Source organism: Onychomys torridus, chromosome 8, assembly GCF_903995425.1.
Source record: "Onychomys torridus chromosome 8, mOncTor1.1, whole genome shotgun sequence".
Classification (NCBI taxonomy): domain Eukaryota; kingdom Metazoa; phylum Chordata; class Mammalia; order Rodentia; family Cricetidae; genus Onychomys; species Onychomys torridus.
The window spans coordinates 63,925,669-63,944,105 of record NC_050450.1 but is presented as its reverse complement, the minus strand read 5'-3'; the positions used below and the strand labels follow the sequence as shown (position 1 = coordinate 63,944,105).

General features: G+C 46.1%; 1 protein-coding gene across 2 annotated transcripts in view; it reads right to left on the bottom strand.

Moving 5' to 3' along the window:
- The window catches only part of Crk (CRK proto-oncogene, adaptor protein), a 29,636-nt gene extending 21,481 nt beyond the window's left edge, over window positions 1-8,155 (bottom strand). For both annotated transcript variants that reach the window (XM_036196223.1, XM_036196224.1), the window contains exon 1: window positions 7,742-8,155. In XM_036196223.1, the coding sequence (XP_036052116.1) occupies window positions 7,742-7,982 (241 nt within the window). In that variant the 5' untranslated portion in view covers window positions 7,983-8,155. The remainder of the gene's footprint in view (window positions 1-7,741) is intronic.
- Window positions 8,156-18,437: the final 10,282 nt, after the last annotated feature.

The window sequence follows — 18,437 nt, the reverse complement described above, 5'->3', positions numbered from 1 at the left end:
GAGGAGATACAGTTGGTCAGTCTAGAGAACAGAACCAGCTACAGAGCCCATAGCTACAGAGCTGCCCGGGACTCGGAAAACTTTACCCACTCCATATCAAACCTGATGAGATTCTGAATGTGCAATTCAGACATTGAGATTGAACCTAGGTCCTCACACATGCTAGGCAAGTTTCATTTTGAGAAAAGTTCTTACTAAATTGTCCAGATTAGCTTTGAATTTATTGTGTAGCCTAGACAAGGCCTCAACTTGTAATCCTCCTGCCTCAGCCTATCAAGGAGTTTGAATTATATAGGCTTACATCACTAGGCCCTGGCTTGAGTGTGCAGTTATGAATTAACATATCAGAAAATAAGTATTAACAGATGTGGTGTTAAGTGCCTGTAATCACAGAATTTAAGAGTCCAAAGCAGAAAGATTGTCCTAATTCCCTGGGCACCTTGGTCTACCAATTGAGTTCCAGGCCAGCCAATGATACATAGTGGAACCAAGTAACAAAAATAAGCAAACAGTTGGATTATTATTATTATTATTATTTCTGTTAAGTGCTTCTCTGCTATCTGTAAACCAATTACTTTTAAGTTTTTCAAGCCTCAGGCCACATCAGTTTTTACAATCTCATACCCCAAAGAATTCATAACACCGGAGGGCACTGTGCTAAAACTGGCTAGGTAACTTCTGGCAAGATCACCAAGAGCTGCTCCACCATCAACCCTTCCAAAATTGCACAGCACTTCCTCTTTCCTTCATTACTGATCCTTTCTTCCTCCTCCTCTGCCTATAGCATTTATAGAAGTTGCTTAAATAAATAAATAACCAATACTGGTCTAATACAAAGGCTGCTGCCTTCCATCTAACAAGGAAATCTGAAGACTAAGGAAGCCTGGCATAATAACATGTGTCTATAACCCCAATATTTGGGAGGTGGAAACAGGAGTATCAGAAGTTCAAGATCATTTTTGGCTACATAGGGGAGGGTCCAGGCCAGCCTGAGCTACATGAGACCATTTCAGAAACCTAACAAATATTAACAATAAACAAGGGAATAAGACTATGCAAACAAGCCAGGCGGTGGTGGCGCACACCTTTAATCCCAGTACTCGGGAGGCAGAGCCAGGAGGATCTCTGAGATCTCCCAGTTTGAGGCCAGCCTGGTCTACGGAGCGAGATCCAAGACAGGCATCAAAACTACACAGAGAAATCCTGTCTCGGGGGGAAAAAAAAAAAAAAAGACTATGCAAACAAAAATCTTTTAAAAACAGTGGGTATTGGCATGGTACTTTATAGATTCACGTTTAATGGAATCAGATTCTCATTTATTGGCTGTTACAACTGCTATCTAATTCCTTCTCTATGCCTCAGTTTCTTTGTAAAACAGGGCCAAATACCTATCTAATAGCTTCTAAAGGGGCCAGTGCCAGGCACAGAATGGGAGACAAGATGGAGAGACCAGCCTAATCTAAAGTGAAACCCATCTCCCAAAAGCTAACTTAACGGCGAACAAGCAGCAGTGGCGGTGATGCACGCCTTTGAACCCAGCATTTGGGAGGCAGAGGCAGAGGCAGGCTCATCTCTGAGTTTAAGGCCAGCCTCGTCTACAGTTAGTTCCAGGACCACTAGGGCTATACTGGCCACCTAAGTTTGACCCCTGAGACCCATACAGCCATGGAATGAGAACCAGCTCTCACTCATCTCCACACATACACCTCAGAACATGCAACTCACCACATACATCATGCACACACGCGTAACAATCAAAATTTACAAGAAATAAATTTTATTAAAAGGCCGAGAGTCAGCAAGGCTCAGTGAGTAAAAAGGATTTGCCAAGCCTGACAACCTTAGTTTGACCCCTAAACTCACATGGTAGAACAGACTCCCACAAGTTTTTCTCTGACCTCCATATGTGCCCTGTAGCACCCATATGCCCACACATATACACAAAATTTAAAAAATGTACAAAAAAAGTATACCACAGATTCTAAACAAGATGAAAATTCAGCTTCATCCTTCCACAAACCCTCTCGATTCCTTAAGAAATTTCAGGCTGGAGTGATGATTCAGTGGGTAAAGCTTGATGCACAGGCCCAAGTTTCTGAATTTGGACCCCCAGCATCCACAATGAAAAACCAAGCTTTGTTCCGGTAAACCCAACACTGGGAGGCTAATGCTGAAGAACCCCAAGGGCTCATGAGCCTACTAGTCTAGTCATTTGGTGACGTTTAAGAATAGTAGAAAATCTTTTCTCAAAAAATAAAGTGACAGCCAGGGGTGGTGGCGCACGTCTTTAACCCCAGCACTCAGGAGGCAGAGGCAAACAGATCTCAGTGAGTTCAAGGCCAGCTTGGTCTACACAGTGAGTTCCCGGACAGCCAAGGCTACACAGAGAAACTCCACCTTGAAAAAAAAAGTGACAATCAATAGAAGATGCCCAACACCACCTCTAGCCTTCATACCCAGGCACACATAAACACATACACATGACAAACCCAACTCCAAGAAAATTTCAATTTACCCAAAAAATTCTTTGAACTACACTTTTGCCAGAGAAGATTCCACTGTCTTGATAACTCTCGAGAGCAGAACAGTCAGATAGGTCAACAAACACAGGTCTGCAACTCACAGGAAGGAGCACAGTGGAGCTGGTGGCAAGTCTTAGAGTGAACAACCCTGTTCTATCTGACCATGGGACCTCTTTCTTTTGCATGAAGTCTCTCAGTAACTACTAAGAACTCTGGAGAGCAGCAGGAGAGATGCTCAGCAGTTAAAAGCACATGCTGCTTTGCAGAGGACCTGGGTTCAGTTCCCAGCATTCACATGGGAGTACACAAACATCTGTAACTCCAGTTCCAGAGGATTTAATAACGCCTTCTTCTGGTCTCAGCAGGCACTGCATGTACATAGTATATTTATATACTTGCAGGCAAAACAATCATACATGTAAAATAAAAATAAAGAAAATCTTTAAAAAAGAAAGACAAGAAAGAATGTCTCTGAAACCATTAGATTAGAGGGATACCTCCAAAGTGAGATGATCACAGCCTTGTGCTTATTAAGCAAACATTCCATCAGTAAGCTATATCCCCAGCCCGAGGAAAGCTGAGGCTTCCTCACCCTCTAGGCCACAGGTGGAAAGCTTCAAGTGTGCAGGTAGCAGCAATTACAACGCTATTTCCATGGACTAGGCCCAAGGCTTTTCACACCTCGCCCACTCTACCGCTTTCTACTCAGCATTACCCCCTAAGAGGTCCTGTGTTTACCAACCACACTGTGCATGCCAGAAAGCCTTTCAGAACCACCTTCTAACATCCTTATATTCTTTTCCTTTTTTCTTTTTTTTGGGGGGGGCCTCGATCAGAAGGGCTTGGGCCCCCCATGAGCTCTTTTTTGGTTTCTTGATGTAGCCTTGGCTGTCCTGGAACTCACCCTGCAGATAAGACTAGCCTCAAACGCAGAGATCCACCTGCCTCTGCCTCCCTGAGTGCTGAGATTAAAGGCGTGAGCCACCACGCCCTGCACATCATTATATTCTTTTTTTTTTTCTTTTGTTTTTTTGAGACAGGGTTTCTCTGTGTGGCTTTGCCCCTTTCCTGGAACTCACTCTGTAGCCCAGGCTGGCCTCAAACTCAAAGACATCTGCCTGCCTCTGCCTCCCAACTGCTGGGATTAAAGGCGTGTGCCACCACCGCCCAGCAGTATATTCTTAATAATTATAACCTGAGTATTTACTTAATATGCCTGCCACATTCAAGTATTTTATATATTTGAATCCATTTACTCATTGTAATAGCCCACCCTATGAGGTGTTGCTATTTTCTGACTTTCACAGAAGAAACCAAAGCAAAGAAAAGTTTAAAAAAAAAAAAAATTACCCAAAGTAAGTAAGTATGAAGTGGCAGGTGAGACTGAAGAGATGGCTCAGTGGTTAGGAGCACTGGTTGCTCTTGCAGAGGACTCAGGTTCGATTCCCAGCACCCATGTGACTACTCACAACTGTCTGTAACTCCAGTTCCAGGGAATCCAACTTCTTCACAAACATACATGCAGGCAAAACACCACACATGAAACAAAATTTAAACACATAAAAGTGTCAGATGAATAAATTCAAACCCAGTCTTAGCTTGTCACTAGAATATGTATGTCCAGCATGGTGGCCCACACCTTTAATCCCAGGCAGAGGCAAGTGGCTCTCTATGAGTTTGAGGCCATACTGATCTACATAACGAGACCCTGTCTTTAGATCACACTCACACACACACACACACACACTTTATTCAAGTTTGGTTTTTTGGCCTCCAATTCACTAAATAGGCAGAGATGATTTGTACTATGAACTTTCTACCTCCACCTCCCAAGTGCTGAGATTACAGGTCTGTGCCACTAAGCCTGGTCTGTGTGATGCAGGGGACTGAAATTGGGGCTTTCAGTCTTACTAGAATAAAGAATTCTATCAACTGAGGTACACTCCCAGCTTCTCACTCAGTTTAGGACTCAAAATCTAGTTTTTACTGTTTCAAACAGAAGAAACTAGTGGATCAATTGTTTCAAGTCTTCCCAAGAGGCTCCTCTTAAAGCCCAACCTTACAGAATATGACCAGTAAACTTGAACAAACTTTCACCTACGGCTCTGGGGCAAAGTCAAGATGCTCCCAGGCTACAGCAGCATAGGAGATCATATGTGGGAGCTAAAGATCTATGTTCAAATAAGGGTCACTGATCTGGGCCTAATGGCTCAGGCCTATAATCCCAACATCAAGGCAGAGGCAGGAGAATCTTTTGAAAGTTAGACATTAGCATTATCTACATAGCGAGTCCCATGTCAGAGCTACAAAATTATCCCATCTCAAACAAACAATTATTGGGATAAGGTGACAATCCCTGGCCTATCTTACCCACATGCCTCGTGTGTGTGTGTGTGTGTGTGTGTGTGTGTGTGTGCGTGCGCGCGCGCGCACGCACGCACGCTCGCACACACAAGTGCATGATGCATGCATGAATGATGTAGGGTATGGAGGTCAGAGGACAACCCTTAGGAGTTGGTTCTCTTACTCGACCCTGGGATCCAAGGATCAAACTCAGACCCTCGAGCGTTCGAGACATGTGCTTTTACCTAGTGAGCCATCCTGCTGACTCTTATTTTTATTTATTTATTTAAAATTATGAGCTAAGTAGAGAGAGGCAGGAGGACTTTTCAGAGTCAGCCTGGTTTATATAGGCAGTTGCAGGCCAGTTAGGGCTGCACAGTGAGACTCTGTCTCAAAACAAAAGAATGGAGTTTCCTATGTGCACTTCAGGTATCCCAAACAAATAAACAAAGAATAACAAAACTATATAATAAAGGATTGCGTCAGTTCTCAGGTCATACTGTCTAGCTCAAATTCTGGTTTAGTTATATACTGAATATATTACCTTACAAGTTACTGGATTTCTAGTTCCTCATCCAAAAAATGTGAATATTTCAGTAAATGGAAATTGCAGTATTTCACTCACTATATTGTTACTGACAGCCAACTTTTTTTGTTGTTGTTGCTTGTTTTGTTTTTGGAGCTAAGGATTGAACCCAGGGCCTTGCACTTGCTAGGCAAGCGCTCTACCACTGAGCTAAATCCCCAACCCCCTGACAGCAACTTATATAAGACACACACAAGTACTCAGCAAAGCATCTGGCATACAATAACCAGTCAATAAGTGTTAGCTATTAATATTATATATGCCTCTCTAAAACTCAAGTAATTCCTGTGTGGCTTTAAAAAAAAGAGCTTAATGGGGAGAATAAAGATTAAGTAACCATCATAAAGTAAAGACAGCAAGTGAACTGCCTGCCTGTAGAGAAAAGGGGGTACATGACGAAACAAACTGCCACAACGCCAATGAACTTTCCACACCTCACCCACAAACTGGCAAGCTTCTCGCCTAGGCCAACCATCTATTTTGAAAAGGTGAAGCTGCTAAGATATAAAACCACAATGACCAGGTATAGAGAAATATCAAACTAACAAACCTGCCTGCTGCTATTCCCAAATTTTACAACAAAACACACACAGAGAAAGCTAAGGACTGAAATTTTCTACCCCACTATTGAGAATAAAACCTAGACTGCCCAAATGCTAGGCAGATAAACTACCACTGAACTGTATCCCCAGTCCCATCCACTAACCTTACTTTTTATTTTGAGGCAGAGTATTACTAAGTTCTCCAGGATAGCCTGGAACTTGTAAAATCATCTTGCTTCAGCCTCCTAGGTGCTAGGATTAGAAGCATGAACTACAAAATGGGGCTGAGAACTGAATTTCAATGATAACATACCATCCAAGTATGACACTTAACACAAAAACAATAGATTATCTTGCAGATGGCACAAAAAATAGAATTTGTCTTATTTAGGGCTAATACGCTATATTAATATTCCAATTTTATATCATTAAACCTACAAGACCTAGAAAGATCTAAATGTGTAAACTAAAAAGATCTCAATACTCAGTTTTTCCATTAACTTGTGTGCTAACAAAAAGGACCGTCTATCCCACCTTCTCATTTCTGGCCAAACTAAGTCAGGACTATCCTAAAAGGGCAGGTCTGCTAAGGTTAGTCTCATTCCTGAGACTGGCTCAGATCTAGGAGGAAAAGGCTCGCACTTCAAACATCCAGAAAGCAAGAAGCTTGGTGCTATTACATACATACACAGACAAAGGTCACTCTGCAACTCAGAAACCTCAAGTACTAAGTGTGTGGATTTCCTTAACATTGCCAAGACAACTCCAATAACATGGGCAAGACAGTTAGAATTCAATGACTCTTGACAAGGAAGACCCAGTGGGATAACCAAAATTCTTCGTGTTATCTTCCAGCAAGGTCTGTTCTTGTATCCAGGAAGACTCTGACCACAGCACCAACTCACTGAGCAAGAAAAGATCCAGAAGTCTGACTGACAGTTTAAACCCAAGGAGAATGACGATCCACTCACTTCCAGAGTTGTTCTCATTGGCTTATACCTGGTTTATTTTCTGAAGGAGAAAAAAATAATCTTTCTTCCACTAATCACTTTGAAACTAGAAACTCTAGTTGCAGCAGGCAATCCTTTGGACACAGTTTGGCAGCTAGGCTTCAATTACGCTGGGCTGGTCACAGAAGGCTTTTTTCTATTACCAAGTCACTTAGTTCACCACCTTCGTATTCCACAAGGGAAGAGCACGGTAAAAGAGATTTTGGAAAAATGCCCAAGAAAGGAAAAAACCGACCGGCTTCCTGAGGGTGTCTCCATCCCTCCCAGCCAGCCAGTGCGTGGTGACTTCCTACCGAAGGCCACCCGGGGAGTGCGGCCAAACCCGGCGCTAACACTGCAGGAAACGTTTCAAGCCTAAAAGCCACTTGTAGAATTAGCAGATCCATTCTGGACACCTCTGCCAAATTATGTCCCCGCAACATCCCCATTAACTCTTTGTCCCCAAGTTGCCCAAGTTGCCTGGCCCTGCCCTGCCCTTGGGCCTGACCCTGGCGCTCAGCCCCACCCCGGGGCCGCAGCAGTTCCCCTTCCCCGGCTCCCAAGGCACACCCAGAGGCCTCGGTGAGCAGCTCCTCCTCCCCCACAATCCCGCTGGTCGGTGGGAACCAGCTGGAGCTGAAGGCAGCTCCCCCGCCACGGTCACTGCTGCCCGCTCTGCCCACGTCTCTCCGCCTGAAGCAGAACAGAGTTCCACGGCCCTCACCCCCGCCCGGAGCCTCCCGCCCGTCTGTCCCTCACCCGGCGGAGGCTGAGCGGGCGACGGAGGCACTGGAGGGCGCGGGCCGCTGCTGTTGATGATGTAGTGGGAGACACGCGAGTTTTCGGAGACGCTGAGCACATAGTCCCCGGGGCTGGTGCTCGAGTCCCGCACCAGGAACACCCCGTGCCGCTGGCCCTGCAATAGCGCCACCGCCTCCTGCCGGCTCAAGCGGCCCCAGTACCAGCTACTCCGTTCCTCCGAGTCGAAGTTGCCCGCCATGGCCGCCTCCGCGCCTTCACGCTGGGCCGCCGCCGCCACGCGCGCCCCTCCAGCCCTGGCGCCCGCCGCCCAGCGGACCGGCTCCGGTGTCAGGCTCCCAGCAGCGCCCGAAATGGCGGCGGCGGCCGCGGGCCTTCCCCACCGGAAATGACGCGCTCTCTACCCGAGGGAGGCTGCCGGGAAGGGGACCGCCGCCCGCCATTGGGAGAAGGGAAACGGAGTCCTTGGGGCCCGCAGTGCGCATGCGGCTTCATGGGCGTCGCCTCCTGGTCCAAACTCTGACCGCCGAGGATGGGGAGGCGGAGTCTAGGGCTAAAGGGCGGAGCCTCAGTCTCTAGGCTGACTGATGTGTGTTTGACAGATTGGTGGTGGAGGTCTTTCGCCCAGGATCTACAGGGAGCAACTCCAATACAAAGACTGGAGTAGAAAAGACGGTGTGGTTCCAAGATGTTAGCCTCCGTCAAAGCTCCCTGACAAGCTGAAGCTGGTCTTTTTTTTTTTTTTCTCTGTTGTCTTCAGTTTCCCCCGAGGCCAGCCGAAGTTCGTGTTATTCAGTAACAGTCATAGACATTGAGTTTGCCTTGCAGGTGCAGCGGTGACCCAGACTGGGTCGTAAGTCACTGAATTCACAGACCGGTGGGAGGAACCAGGAAACAATTAATGACAAAGGAACGCCAAAGGCCGTGATGGGAAACAGGGATACAAAGAAATGGACTAAGTAGTCTGCAGGGGGATCCAAAGGACGGGGTAAAGTGACTCAAGACTGTAATCCCAACACTTGGGAAACGGAGACGAGAGGATTACTGAGAATCTGAGGCCCTACCTTACAAAACCTAAACAAATAACAACAAACAGGGGTCCACAGATGAGGTGGCACAGGTTGAATGGTGGAGTTTTGAACGGCAGGTGGGAGGGTACTCAAGGCAAAGAAAACAAAATGCTCAGGCAGGCAAAAGAACGGAGTTCTCCCTATTGAGGATCCCGTGTCCACCAGCCAGAGCCCTCTCAATTTTCAGCTGTAGCGATGGGTATCTCCTGCTGTCACTCCCTCTGTGATCATGATCATCTCTCTCAATTTTTTTAAATGATTTTTTAAACAGCATTTCTCTGTGTAGCCCTGGCTGCCCTGGAACTCACTCTGTAGACCAGGCTGGCCTCAAACTTAGATATCTGCCTGCCTCTGGGCCCTCAGCCACCAATGATGTCCTTCTTGAAATGAAAGCTTACTCTGTAGCCCAGGCTGACTCAAGATCCTTCCACTCCAGCCTCCCTAGTACTGGGATTACAAGAGTGCAGCACCATGCCTGGCCACGACTGCCATGATTCCTGTGCACAGCCTGCCTGCGGCTGCTCCTTAGGCTGATGTGCCGGATGGCTCTGCAACATCAATATAAGTTTGGTTGTTTTTTGTTGGTTTGTTTGTTTGTTTTTCGAGACAGGGTTTCTCTGTGTAACTTTTGCGCCTTTTCTTGATCTCGCTCTGTAGACCAGGCTGGCCTCGAACTCACAGAGATCCTCCTGCCTCTGCCTCCCGATTGCTGGGATTAAAGGCATGTGCCGCCGCCGCCGCCGCCACCACCACCACCACCACCACCACCACCCAGCTCAATATAAATTTTCTAAATATCAATCTGCTGTTACCCTGCATAAAACTTTGAAAAGCTTTAAAATTTCCAGCTTAGGGGCTGGAGAGATGGCTCAGTGGTTAAGAGCACTGATCCGAGGGCCTCAGCCTCAGTGTGTGTTTTTGTGATCACCCGGTCACTCCCTTAGCACTGCATCCACATTATTTCCATTATAGCTTTTACCCCTTGTCCTGAAAGTTTTCACTTACAGGATCATCTGTGGCTCATGCTAGAATTCTTCAAAGGCCAGGCATCTAGCTAGGTAAGTCCCACTACTAGAGAGACTGAAGGAGGAGCCAGAGGCCAACTTGGGAAACATACTGAAACTGTATCTCAAAAAGCCCAAATCCAGTCTAGAAAACCAAATGTTTAATAACATCTACAGGGCTGGAGATTTGGCTCAGTGAGTAAAGATACTTGCCACCAAGCCTGATGACCTGAGTTGGATCCCTGGGAACCACATTGCAGAAACAGAGAACTGACTCTCGTGGGTTATCCTCTGACCCCTGCATGCTCCACCACAGCACATGCATGCATACCCACAAACATCCACACCAATAAATAAACTGAAAAATAAATTCGGGGTTGGGGGGGTGTTTTGAGACAGGATTTCTCTGTGTAGCCCAGGCTGTCCTGGAACTTGCTTTGTAGACCAGGCTGGCCTCAACTCACAGAGATCCACCTGCTGGGATTAAAAGCATTTGCTGGCTTCTAAAATAAATTTTTAAATATTACAAAAAATAATAACAGCTCTCATTTAGTCAGGAATCACTACCAGGCATGGTGCTAGATGCTTTTCTACAGACCATCTCATTTTACACTCACCCGAACCTGAGGGGCTAATATCTTTAAATTGCCTAATTTTACAGATAAGGAAAGTGAAGCTCAGAATTTAAGTTAATTGTTCTTTTGAAGCATGAGTACATACATATACCAAAGCACTCATATAGAGGTCAGAGGACAGCTTTTTGGAGTTGGTTCTCTCCTTCCACTGTGAGGGTCCTGAAGATTTATCTCAGGTCATCAGGCTTGGTGGGCAAATGACTTTACCCACTGACCCATCTCAACAGCCTGAATTTTCATTGTTTGTTCAAGTTTGTTAGGTTTTTGTTGTTTTTGTGGGGGAATCTTGTGCGCACACTTGTGTGTGTGTGTGTGTGTGTGTGTGTGTGTGTGTGTGTGTGTGTGTGAGTGTGTGTTGCTGTTGTTGTTGCTGTTGTTTTTGTAAGACAGGGTCTTTCTGTACTCCTGGCTGATCTAGAACTCACTATGTAAACCAGGCTGGCATCTGCTTGGAGGATATCGCAGAACAGAGCACTCTCCTTCCAGATCTGAATTCCAGCTCCTCACTTAGCAGTCGCAAATGTCAAGACAAGTTCATCTTGGGGGATAAGCTCACTGGGATAGTGCTTGCCTCGCATGCTAGAGGAGGCCCTAGCTTCACTCTCCAGGGCCCATCTCAGCATGCTAGTACACACCTATAATTTCAGCACTCGAGAGTTAAAGACAGGAAGATCAAGGCCAACCTTGGCTACTTCCTGTGTTTGAGCTTAGCCTGAGCTACATGAAACCTTGTCTGAAAAACAAATAACAAGGCCCTATGTGGTGGAGGCAGATGCAGGTAGAGCTCTGTGAGTTGCAAGTCAGCCTGGTCTACATAGGAATTCCCGGCCAGTGCGGGCTATGTAGTGAGACCCTGTCTCAAAACAAGCAGATAGGGCCTGGAAAGACGGCTCAGTGGTTAAGAGCACTGACTGCTCTTCCGGAGGACCCGGGTTCAATTCCCAGCACCCACATGGCAGCTCATATCTGTCTGTAATTCCAGATCCAGGGGACCCAACACCCATGCCAAAACACCTATGCACATAAAATAAAAATACATAAATTTCAAAAACAATAACAAGCAGACAAACAAAAAGCCCTAAACAAAAGTTATCCTTGGCCTAGTGAGGAGTTTAGCTCTTCTGTGGTGGCCGGGGCCAGCCCTATAAAAGACTGTAGGGAAAAGGGCCCCTTCTGTGTTATCAGTGACTCATCTTGCCTTAGCTTAGTCACCAGGAACCAGCAGCAGAAGTCACTCAGTGTGAATGCTGGCCCTTCGGGGAAAAGGACTATCTGCTGTCCCTTTTCAGGACTGCAGGGCTTCAAGGCAGGGCCTTATCCAGAGACTGCCTAAGAAACTCCAAACAGGCTTCCTACCATAAACAAAAAGGAGAGATCTGTTTTTGTTGTGTTTATTTGTTTAGGCAAGGTGATGTAGCCCTGGCTGTCCTGGAACTTGCTGTGTACATCATCAGGCTGGTCTCAAACTCATAGAGATCTTTGCCTTTGCCTCCCACAGGAAGGAGTATTTATTACATAGCTTTATGTCTTTCAGACTGGCCTACAATTCACATTATAGCTATGGATGACCTTGAACTTCTTTTTTGTTGTTGTTGTTTGGTTTTTGAAACAGAGTTTCTCTGTGTAACAGTCTGGCTGTTCTGGAACTTGCTTTGTAGATCAGGTTGGTCTCAAACTCACAGAGATCTGCCTGCCTCTGCCTCCTGAGTGCTGGGATTGCAGGCATGCGCCACCACTACCAAGCTCTTTTTTTTTTTTTTTTTTTTTTTTAAGTTTGTTTGAGACAGGGTTTCTCTGTGTAGTTTGGTGCCTGGCCTGGATCCTGCTCTGTAGACCAGGCTGGCCTCGAACTCACAGAGATCTACCTGGCTCTGCCTCCGGAGTGCTGGGATTAAAGGCGTGTGCCACCACCTCCCAGCCAGAAATAAAAATTCAAAAATAAAAAACTCCACCCTAAACCAAGTGTGGTGGCACGTATCTGTATCCCTAGCATTCATAAAGCAGGAACAGGAGGATCACTGCAAGTTTGAGGCCAATTTGGTCAGCGTAGCAAGCTCCAAGTTAGCTAGGGCTTAGGTAGTAAGACTTTCTCTAAAACAAACAACGTAGAAAAACCATTTCAAATAACCCTGGACTTTTTAATTACAACCTGTTGTTATGTTCAAGCTATCTGTGTATTATTTCTCCTGCAGTTGTACATAAAATGTTTTTACATTCAAGAAAAGAAAAGAAAAATCGTCATAAGTGGGTTGGAAAGAAGGCTCATCAACTAAGAGCACTTGCTTTTGCAGAGGATCTGAGTTTTGGCTTGCCGGCACCCACAAGGTGGTCCACAACCATCTGAAACTCCAGTTCCAGGGCATCCAATGTTCTTTTCTGACCTCCAGAGGCATCAAGCATACATGTGGTACACATACATCCTTGATGGCAAAACACTTAAACACACAATGTTTTATGTGAATTTCAAATGAATTATAACTGAGCTGTGTGGGAGTCTGTCAGAGTCCAGCTCCGACCTGTGGAAGGGTTCTTGTAAGGAGGAGAGAGGAATGAGGAAGGTTTTTTTTTTTGTTGTTTTTTTGTTTTGTTTTGTTTTTTAGCTGAGGATCCAACTCAGGGCCTTGCGCTCTACCACTGAGCTAAATCCCCAACCTGAGGAAGAATTAGATAGAAAGAGAGGATAAGAAAGACAGAGACACAGGATAGCTTCGGGAGGGACCTGTGTCAATATCCAGTCACCACCAAGTTTATCCCAAAGGGCTTTTTGTTTTGTTTTGTTTTTCCAGGACAGGGTTTCTCCATGTAGTTTTGGTGCCTGTCCTGGATCTCGCCCTGTAGACCAGGCTGGCCTCGAACTCACAGAGATCCACCTGTTTCTGCCTCCTGGGTGAAGCAAGCTCAGATTCTCTGACCTTGAGTAAAGTCTCACTAGGAAGCCTCTGTGGGCCTCCACAGAGCTGCAAAATAAGTAGAGAAACGTCATCAATAGAGAAGACTTAGGTGCTCAAATGTGACCTTCCTTGGTGTGAACAATCTATAGCACAAAGCCAGGAGTGTAGGATCAGGAGTTGCCCCACAAGGGGAACTTAGCTCGGTCCCCTGCCCCTTCCCCACAAGGGGAACTTGGCACTGTCCCCTGCCCCTTCCCCACAAGGAGAACTTGGCACTGTCCCCTGCCCCTTCCCCACAAGGAGAACTTGGCACTGTTCCCTGCCCCTTCCCCACAAGGAGAACTTGGCACTGTCCCCTGCCCCTTCCCCACAAGGAGAACTTGGCACTGTCCCCTGCCCCTTCCCCACAAGGAGAACTTGGCACTGTCCCCTGCCCCTTCCCCACAAGGAGAACTTGGCACTGTCCCCTGCCCCTTCCCCACAAGGGGAACTTAGCACTGTCCCCTGCCCCTTCCCCACAAGGGGAACTTAGCTCGGTCCCCTGCCCCTTCCCCACAAGGAGAACTTAGCTCGGTCCCCTGCCCCATCTCCCCCCTTCTTCTCCTTTGCACCTAAGGAGCCCAAGGATTGCAGTCACAGAGGCAGTGGTGCCTTTTGCTCCTTGATAAACCTGAGACCTCCCCTACGGAGGAAATGGCCTCCTTAGGAAGGGCTCCTGATGTGGATGTGTTGGGGCAGGAGGGAAGGGAGGAGGAAATGCAGAGGTGAAGGGAGGAGAGAAATGGAAGACCGTGTAGTACACGAGCAAAGTGCACCAAAGCCTTCGAGTCTCTACTATCTAGTAAAAAAAACCCAAACCAGTCCTTATTCTAGTGACAGAGAAGCAGGAGGTGGGTCAGACAGCCTACACAGTCTGTTCTGTGTCCCCTAAAGTCACCAGGGCTGTACCACACAGCTTGGAATGTTCTGCAGCTGAAGTACTAATGAAAGTGGTTTTGGTGATAACAAAGAGGAACAAAGTTAGGACAACAGATACATAGAGCTAAAAATAAAATATTTGCTCTCAAGGTTATAGGAAAAAAAAAAAAACGGGTATGCTTTTAAATTAAAGTTCTCCCTGAGCAGTGGTGGAGCACACCTTTGATCCCTGCATTTGGGGGACAGAGCCAGGCGGATCTCTGAGTTATCCAAAGCAAGCTGTGCATAGTGACTTTAATTCCAGCATTCCAGAGGCAGAGGCAGGTGTATCTCTGTGAGCTTGAGGCTAGTCTGGTCTATACACTGTTTTTTAGAACATCCAGGGCTGAGTAGAACTTCTGAACCAAATGAATGAATGAATGAATGAATGAATGAACAAATAAAAGAATGCCCCACCCACCAAGTTCAGACTTCTTTTTTTTTTTTTTCCATTTGGTTGGTTGGTTTGGTATTTGCCCTGGCTATTTTGGAACTCACTGTGTAGAACAGGCTGGCCTCGAACTCAGAGGTCGGCCTGCCTCTGCCTCCGGAGTGCTGGGATTAAAGTAAAGGTGTGCACCACCACCACCCAGCCTTCCTTTCCTTTTTTGCCCCCAGTGCTGGGGGTCAAACCCAGACTTTGTGTTGCTAGTTAGTCTTTTACATCCACATTACATCTCAAGACCACCTTTCCCCTTGTTTAGACAAAGTCTCTCTATGTAGCCTGGGTTGGCTTTTAATTGAAGATCCTCCTGCTCAGCTTCCTGTGTGCTGGGATTACAGGTATGCGCCACCACGATCCCTAATCCCTTTACAAGGAAAAAAGAAAATGTGGTTTTGCTATGTTATTGCAGCTATTGATGAACTCTTGGGCTCAAGGTAGCTGGAACTAGTAAGGACCACTTTTTTTTTTTTTTTAATAAGGATTTATTATTAGCCAGGTGATGATGACACATGCTTTTAATTCCAGCATTTGGGAGGCAGAGGCAGGCAAATCTCTGTGAATTTGAGACCAGCCTGGTCCACAGAGTGAGATCCAGGATAGCCAAGGCTACACAGAGAAACACTGACTCAAAGGAAAAAAAAAAGCAAAAAATATTTTTATTTCATGTAGACAGGTGCTCTGCCCGAATGTGTGTGCATTCACCTGGTATCTGTGGAGGGCCTTGGATCCCCTAGAACGGAGTTACAAATGACTATAAGCCATCAGGCCGGTGCTCTTTTTATTTTTTTAATTTGTGTACATTGGTGTTTTTCCTGCATGGGGATGTCGAATACCCTGGAACTGGAGTTACAGACAGCTGTGAGCTGCTGTATAGGTGCTTGGAATTGAACCTGGGTCCTCTAGAAGAGCAGCCAGTACTCTTAACCACTGCACCATCTCTCCAGCCCCCCAGGTCAGTGCTCTTAATATTAATAATATTAAGTGCCCTATTATTATTATCATCATCATCATCATCATCATATTTTATTGTTATTGTTATTTTGTATGTGTGTGGAGGGGAGTTGAGACAGTTTTTCTTTTTCTTTTTCTTTTTTTTAATTTATTTATTGTGTATACAGAAGAGAGCACCAGACCTTATTACAGATGGTTTTGAGCCACCACGTGGATGTTGGGAATTGAACTCAGGACCTCTGGAAGAGCAGTCGGTGCTCTTAACCTCTGAGCCATCTCTCCAGCCCCAGAGTTTTTCTGTATACTAGCTCTGGCTGTCCTGGAACTCACTTTGTAGACCAGGCTGGCTTTGAACTCACAGAGATCCACCTGTTTCTGCCTCCCTAGTGCTGAGATTAAAGGCGGGCTTGATGGTAGGATTTGGAGGCAGACATTAGACAACAGCTCTGGGAACACAAGAAGAAACACCAAGAGGGTTTCAGTGTATGTACAGGGCTGAGAATAGAGGGGCTAGATCTCTCCAAAGGTCAGTGACATATTCCCAATGGTAACCTGTCTGTGAGACTGTTAAGAACAGACAATTCACTTGGTTGCAGTATAATGCACTGCCCCCATCTTCTAGGAAAGTTACACAGGTGTCTTCTTGTTTTTTTGTTTTTCGAGACAGGGTTTCTCTGTGTAGTTTTGGTGCCTGTCCTGGATCTCGCCCTGTAGACCAGGCTGGCCTCAAACTCACAGAGATCCACCTGGCTCTGCCTCCAGAGTGCTGGGATTAAAGGCGAGTGCCACCACCACCCAGCTACACACGTGTCTTTTGGGGGTCGAAACAGAAGGTATTGATGTCTTCTTGGAGCTGAGAAAAGGTTGGCTGAAGGAGAGGCGAGACAATCCCAATCCTCTTCTCCAGCTCACACTTCCTCACTGTGGTAGTTTGAGTGTAACTGTCCTCCACCATTTCATAAGGAGTGGCAGGCACTATTGGGAGGTGTGGCCTTGTTAGAGTAGGTGTGGCCTTGTTGGAAGAAGTGTGGGGATGGGCTTTGAGGTCTCCTATGCTCAGGATACCGCCCAGAGTCTCAGTTGATTTCTTGTTGTCTGCAAGATGTACAACTCTCAGCCACTACTCCAGTACCATATCTGCCTGCACGCCACCATGCTCCCTGCCATGATGATAATGGACTGAACCTCTGAAACTGTAAGCAGGCCACCCCAATTACATGTTTTCTTTATACAAGTTGCCATGGTCGTGGTTTTCTACAGTAATAGAAACTCTTAAGACACAGAGGGAACTAGCTTTCCCTCTGACGCGCCACTGCACAGGGCCTTTGCACCCACTCTTCCCTCTCTTGGGAGCACTCATGCTCCAGATGTCAGGGTTATTCCCCCTCCTCCTCCATCCTTCTACATCCATTTGTCTACTGGTGTGCTCCACCAAGCTGTCCCTTCATTTGTTTTCAAAAGACAGGCTCTTCCTTTGCAGTCTTAGTTGCCCCAAAACTTATTATATAGACCAGGATGGCTTTGAGCTTATGATCTTCCTGTCTCTACCTCCCATGTGCTGAGATTATAAGCATGTGCCACCATGGCTGGCCTAGGTTTAGGGGTTTGTTTGTTTGCTTGTTTTTTGAGACAGGGTTTAAAAAAAAAAAAGCTCTCCTGGATCTCACTCTGTAGCCCAGGCTGGCCTTGAACTCAGAGATCCACCTGCCTCTGCCTCCTGAGTGCTGGGATTAAATGTATGAGCCACCATGCTGGGCACAGGTTTAGGGCTTTATGAAACATGGTTTTGCCATGTCACCCATGCTGGCTTTGAACTGACAACCTCCCTGCCTTTGCTTCTCAAGTTTTGGAATTACAATTATGTGTTACCAAAACTCTGTTCTATATTGCCTCCTCAGTGAGGCCTTCTCTGACCAACTCATTATAATCACATCCCAAACTACACACCTGACCTAACACATCCTCCCCACTTCTCTGTTCCTTATAGATTCCCCTAAGACAACCTCCATGGCTTTAAAAAGAAAACATGACAGGCTTTCACTGGCTTGGGACCTGCTATGTCAATCAGGCTGGCCTCTGCCTCCATGGTACGAAGTGGGGCTAAGGGCAGAGGCCACTACACCTGGTCATGTCTTATTTGTGCCATTTTTCTCTGCCTCTTTAGGATATAAGAGCAATGATTTGGAAATTTTACTCTTTTTGGTTTATTCGAATTTTATCTTATCTGTATGCATGTTTTGCCTGCATGTATGTATGTTTACCACATGTGTGTCTGGTGCCCACAGAAATCTTAACAGGGCTTCATTTCCCCTAGATCTAGAATTACAGATTGTTGTGAACCACCATGAGGATGCTGAGAATCCAACCCGGTCTTCTGAAGAGCAACAAGTATTCTTTTTTTAAGTTGGGGAAGGCTGGAGACTGTCTTACGATGTAGCCCTGGCTGTCCTGGAACTCATTATATAACCAATCTGGCCTCAAACTCACAGTGTTAGGATTAAAAGCATGTGCCACCATACCCGACTGTAACAAGTGTTCTTAAGCATTGAACCTACTTGGAACTTTTCTTTCTTTTTCCTTTTTTTTTTTTTTTTTTAATTTTTGAGACAGGGTCTCTTTACATAGCCCTGGCTGTCCTGGAACTCACTATGCAGACCAGGCCACCCTCAAACTCACAGAGATCCTCCTGCCTCTGCTCCCACATGCTCCCACCACACACAGCTCCCTTGGATCTCTTGTATTG